At 53.8% G+C, this 5,555-nt stretch overlaps 4 protein-coding genes across 6 annotated transcripts; 3 read left to right on the forward strand and 1 right to left on the reverse strand.

Annotated features, from left to right (window-relative positions):
• Positions 1–298: 298 nt before the first annotated feature.
• Positions 299–1,792, forward strand: KVP17_003501 (uncharacterized protein; the record flags this gene model as incomplete). Of its 2 annotated transcripts, none has more annotated exons than XM_068520856.1 (1): positions 299–1,792. In XM_068520856.1, the coding sequence occupies one exon, from the start codon at positions 299–301 to the stop codon at positions 1,790–1,792; it is 1,494 nt and encodes a 497-aa protein (XP_068378348.1). The 2 variants fall into 2 exon arrangements, with proteins under 2 accessions (XP_068378348.1, XP_068378347.1); XM_068520855.1 differs by having other exon boundaries at positions 365–1,792.
• Positions 1,793–1,945: 153 nt separating this feature from the next.
• Positions 1,946–2,743, forward strand: KVP17_003500 (uncharacterized protein; the record flags this gene model as incomplete). Its single annotated transcript, XM_068520852.1, has 1 exon — positions 1,946–2,743. One exon carries the CDS (start codon positions 1,946–1,948, stop codon positions 2,741–2,743), a length of 798 nt encoding a protein of 265 aa, XP_068378346.1.
• Positions 2,744–2,950: 207 nt separating this feature from the next.
• On the forward strand, positions 2,951–4,084 carry KVP17_003498 (uncharacterized protein; the record flags this gene model as incomplete). The annotated part of the gene is made up of 1 exon (XM_068520849.1): positions 2,951–4,084. One exon carries the CDS (start codon positions 2,951–2,953, stop codon positions 4,082–4,084), a length of 1,134 nt encoding a protein of 377 aa, XP_068378343.1.
• A 68-nt stretch (positions 4,085–4,152) lies between these two features.
• KVP17_003499 (uncharacterized protein) lies at positions 4,153–5,555 on the reverse strand (the record flags this gene model as incomplete). Of its 2 annotated transcripts, none has more annotated exons than XM_068520851.1 (1): positions 4,153–5,555. In XM_068520851.1, a coding segment is annotated over one exon (1,403 nt), but the record flags the coding sequence as incomplete, so codon positions are not given. The 2 variants fall into 2 exon arrangements, with proteins under 2 accessions (XP_068378345.1, XP_068378344.1); XM_068520850.1 differs by having other exon boundaries at positions 4,153–5,450.

Consider the following 5,555-nt stretch of genomic DNA (forward strand, 5'->3'; position numbering starts at 1 on the left):
CGATACACCGAGAACCTCGACAAGAAGGGGCATCGGGACCCACCCAAGTTATGGTGCACAGAGAGCCTCTGCCAGCACTGGAGACGGGACCCCCCTAATCTACGATACACCGAGAACCTCGACAAGAAGGGGCATCGGGACCCACCCAAGTTATGGTGCACAGAGAGCGTCTGCCAGCAGTGGAGACGGGACCCCTCTAATCTACGATACGCGGATTATCTCGCCAGCAAGCAGCAAAATTGAACTTGGCGGAGTACTTACCGATGTCTACCTAGCAGAGTACTTCCCAAACCGCAAAATGTGCTTGGCAGAACGAGTTAGAGCGGACTTCGTCAGCGATCAAATCGCGGCAAGAGAGATTCTCATGCCGAGATATTTCGACCAGCAGATTGCAGGTTTGCCTACAGAGGATGCCACTCCTTTTCCCCGCATACCACGACAAGACGGTACCGTCTCTCCCAACGAACCCAATTTGAAGATCACCTCGCCTGCTGTTCCGCATCTAAGGACGTTAGAACCTGCCACGCCTATGCTCCCTCTTGTAGAAGTTCCCGAACACAATCTGCAGATGACTTCGCCTGCTGTTCCGCATCTGAATGCAGTTGCATGGTTAGAACCTGCCACGCCTATGCTCCCTCTTGTAGAAGTTTCAGAACCCAATCTGCAGATGACTTCGCCCGCTGTTCCGCATCCGAATGCAGTTGCATGGTTAGAACCTGCCACGCCTATGATGACTTCGCCTGCTGTTCCGCATCTGAATGCAGTTTCATGGTTAGAACCTGCCACGCCTATCATCACTCCTGTAGAACTGGACCCTAAACCCTATTTGCAGACCTTGCCTACTCCTGCCGTTGAGCAGTTGCAGATAATCGAGTCAGAGACACCTGTCCCTTGCTGCTCGAATGTTCCGAGCAGAAGGAAGCGGTCGTACAGTGAGATGATATCTGACGCACTGCTCCCTGACAGAGATGTTCCGAAAACAAGGATGCGGTTCAGCGAGCTGCTGCCGTATGAGGAGGTTGTGGCTCTCAGAGAAATACTTGAGGCCACTGATTCTGAGGATCCCGGTGACCGTTGGGCTCCTGTAGTTGCACAGCAACCTGCAATGGGTGTCTCCCTGAGTTTAAATCATTTTGTGGCCGCAACGCAGATCCAAACTCCCGTTTCCAATTTGCAGATCACTTCGCCTGCAGACACGTCTAACCTGCGGTTCCTCAACGACGACGTCGAAGTCTGGAACCCCCCTCCAGGCCCACGGCTGGACACACAGTTCTTCGAAACCAATTGGGGGTTATCAGTAGAGGGCGCACCACTGCTCAACGGCAATTACCAGCAATGGAGAGATGCCAGCACCAAAGTTTATTTTGAGGATGACGACACCTACAACGAAAAACAGACTCGGATGACCCCCCTCATAATGGATCGGCCAGTGTCTCAGGGTCTCTTTGACATCACCCAGCGCAGCCCCATACGGACTGAGAGTGTTCCGCTTATTGACGACGCCTTCTTTTGTTGGAGTAACCGATGCCCTCCGGAAGCTGGTATCTTTTGGAGTGCTCTTCGGGGCCCTGGGTACAAAGGAGAACCGCTCATCAATTCCCACGAAGAAGACGATGGGTGGACGGAAGAAGACGATGGGTGGACGGCTCGGATGAAGCCGGTGCTGGAAGCTCAGGAGGAGCGACACCGATTTGGAACGGAGATGCTTGGGACGGAGCTAGCGATAGAAGACATTCAGCGAACGTTTGAAGCCAATCTGAATCTCGCGAGACAGAGACCTAGGACGCTTTAAACTCTCCACATCAAAAATGCAATGCAAATTGAAGTTGAGTTACACGTTTATTTGCGGATGTGGGCAGATTAAATGTCCAGCCTTCGACTACTTTTGTGTGCACGTTGCACACTGTGCCTTGCACACAGCTGAATCTTCGCTGAGAAACTGGAAATGCCCCAGCGACCTTGCATCCTCACCAGGGAGATTTACGAAGCGAACACTGCATCGTCTGCTCACCTCGAGCGGTCCAAGTCGTATATCAACCTGGCCGCAGCCAGTGAGATCCACAAGGACGACTCGGAAGAGGGTCAGGTGGTCGAGTTGAGAAAATCAGAAACATTGGCTTCCTTTCAGAAGAACGCCATTGATGTAAGGCTCCGCCGCACCCAGAGCCTCCCGATTTTCACTGCGGAGTACATCCAAAGTCATTGGGAGTTCTCGCCAGAGAGGGTACTCCGGCGGCATCTTGATGGCGGAGACTCTGGCCGATGGAGTGATGCAAGCACCGAGGATTTCTTTGAAGACGACGACATCCCAGGTATCGAGTGGTCAATCCGTATGGCACCAGTGCTGGCAGCTCAGGAGAAACGTCTCAGCACTGGGCATGTGTTAGACTGTGATCAGTCTCGGCATTCGACGTCTTGGTGCCAAGTTTGGCCTGAGTTTTACCAGAACGCCCCAGAGTGGCCAGAGTCAAACCTTTGCAAAGACCAGAATCCGACGAAAACATCACCAGGCCGAAAGACTGAGCATCCAGCTGCTTGGCGCCGAGTCTGGCCTGAGTTTTACCAGAACGTGAAACACCAACACCAAAGCTTCAGACAACGAGTGTGGCCTGTGTATTTCTCCTCGACACAACATCAAGGACAATCAGTCTGGCCCGTGTTCTTGCGCGGGTGCTCACATTTGCCCTCTCCAAGAACTGACCTGGAAAACGACCCTCAATTACCCGATACAACAGACGTTTAACCAAGCGTTTGAGGTCAATCTAAGTCTTGAGAAGGAGCAAGAAACTCGCTTAACGTGGACTACATCTTATCTCGGTGTGTGTGGGAGTATTCACGAAATGCTAGCGTAGAATTGCGAATCGCCTAATGGAGAGAACGACATGACATAATCCAGGGGTTAGGGCTTCGTTGGGCACGCAGCTTACGTGGGAGGCGCGAATTGAACAATATGCGCGTTCATGTCGCACCTCGCCAAGATTTCGTGGCAGTGAATATAGTACTCGCCAAAGCCATCAGCGTCGTGGAGGAGAGCAGAGCCCAAAAACTGGGGAAGCAATTCAGTTCGGCCCTCGAAGCCAATCTGCGTGCTAGGCAGCGTCCCGCCCCACCCAACGTGGCACATTCGATGGCAGAGATGGAGAGCGACGCACACCGAAATGCGCAGTGGCTTCGCAGGATACGTAAAGTTCGCAAGTGCCTTGGGGTCGGCACCTACTCGCCCGTCTTCGAGGTGACAACGCTGAAGGGGCAAAAACGCGCTTTGAAGCTTGGTGTTAACAAAAAGGAGGTTGACGTCGCTCGTCTGGTGCATGAGGATGACTGGGACGTGATTGACACGGGTGCCAACCTGCACATGCTGATGCCGCTCTATACCACCGACATCCGCACATACTTCGACATAATGCGTGAGCGAGTTGAGGAGACGCCTAAGGAGGAGGTTGACGAGGCATTGGAGGACTTCTTCTTGGACCTCATCACCGTATACGATCAGGTTCACGATCAGTTCTCCCTAATACATGACGCTGGATTGGTTCATCGAGACATCCACGGCAAGAACATTATGATCGGAGAGACGGACGAGGGAGAGCTGGTAGCCACCCTTATTGACTTCGGATTGGCGAGGAAAGTGGAGTGCCCGTCGCGGACGCTGCCTCGTTTCCGAAACCCCGAGACTTTTGTCCGCTCTATGAGGTACCACGACGACTACTACGCCTTCAACATGGTGGTCCTGGATGGCGTGGCCTACGTGATGGCCGGCATGGCATCTCGTGCCGATCGACACCTGCGGAAGTTCGCGGCCAGGCGGAAGCAGTTCAAGCTCGTCGGAGCACTACTGCATGACATGACTCGTGCATCGGAGAAGGACGACGAGAAGGCAGAGAGAGTGGCCGCGCTGCAGCTCGCCACTCGCCTGGGCGTGAAGGCCTCCACGCCTTCCGATGAGCTCTACGACAAGGCAGTGGAGGTCCTGTACGACTTGTCCTTCTTCAACATGAGAGTCATGCGCAAGGCCATCACTTCGACACGTAGCGCGGCGGGAATGAAGCTTTTCAACATGATCTTCGACTTTTTCCTGGCCTGATGTATTTTTCGCTGTTTCATCTGCACTTTTCACAGAAATGTCTGTTCACATATGAGTTGGATTCACAATCACCTTCGCAGTCTTTGCCGAATGTCTCGCGGGTCGACACCCTGAGCCGCCAAGCGCATCTCCTCCTTAGAAACTGGAAATAGCTCAATGTACCGAGTGTCCATCAGAGCCCCCTGTCTGGCATGCAGCGCCCGCATGCTCTCGTGTTCCGAGACGAACTCTACGTACGCAATCCCAGAGGGACGGCCATCGACGGGAACTGTAGACGGCAGAATCGTTCGCATCGAAAAACCGTCGAAGAACTGGCATATGTTGCCTTCATGAGCGCCGTAAGGCAGACCTCTGAGCTTAATGCAGCACCGGGAATCCGATGAAGACTCGGGCAGCGCTCGCCTTTCGTCGCCTCCTCCTCGAGACTCGCCGCTGTAGGGGTTGTACCTACCTCCTGCGCCACTGTAGCTCGAATTGGGTAACTGCCCACGCAGAACGTTTTGGTACTCACGGTGGCTACAGTTGAAGATCTCGATGTATCGACGACCAATGGTCTTGCGGTGCAGCTTTTGCTGAGCCTCCAGCGTCTCCAGTCCCTCTGGCAGGCTTATCCACGCCTCACCAGTCATGCGCCCGTCAGGGAAGTAGCCAATGATGATATCCTGAATGCTGATGCGGATTCCCTCCCCTTCGAAAAACTCCTGAATCTGTCCTTCGTTACAGTCATAAGGAATTCCACGGATGCGAATGGGAACCCGTTCGCCAGCACGTTTCATTCTCGGCTTGGGGTATAACAAGTCGTACACCTCCTTTTGGGTCAAGGGGTACACCTCGACCCACCTGTTTTGTATGAACTGCCCGTGCAACCCCTGCGAACATTCCTCCACCTTCTCGGCGGAGGGCAGCTCCACAACAGCTTGGCCTGAAGGCCGATTGTCTTGACTGGTCACGAAGAATACATCCTCCTCCTTACAAGTGCTGAAGAACGGCTCCATGAACTTGATGATGTCTAGTTTTGTGACTTGCCAGGGGAGACCCCGTAGTCTTAAGGCGTACTTAGAAACCTCTGCGCCGTTTATGTGGATAAGTTGCGGCTCCTCGCTGTCCTTGCTCTCTTCGGCTGCTCCACCAGGTGCCGCAACGTGGGTACAGAAAGCGTTGGTGAAGAAGACGCCCTCCTTTCTAAGCCGGCGTATGATAGAGCTCTGCACCTCCAGTGCCCGCTTCGAATCGTTGTTCGGAGACGGGTCGCCCTGATCTTCAGGAGTCAACAGCAGGTTGGCCGTCTCCGTGATGTTCGCCTGGAAGCCTTGCGACACAGTCTTGCTGTAGAAGTGTTGTACGACTGTGGAAAGGTCGACGAAAGCTGAGAACACAGAGGACAAGTTCAGAAAATACGGACTGCCTGGCGGCCCGGATGGCTGCCCGTCGTCTCCGTACGTAGAAGAAAGCCTGTCCAGAGAGAACACGC

Source organism: the organism of the source record quoted next (assembly GCF_019968985.1).
Source record: "MAG: Porospora cf. gigantea B chromosome Unknown PgB_NODE_1532_length_5555_cov_130.637, whole genome shotgun sequence".
NCBI classification, from domain to species: Eukaryota; Apicomplexa; class Conoidasida; order Eugregarinorida; family Porosporidae; genus Porospora; species Porospora cf. gigantea B.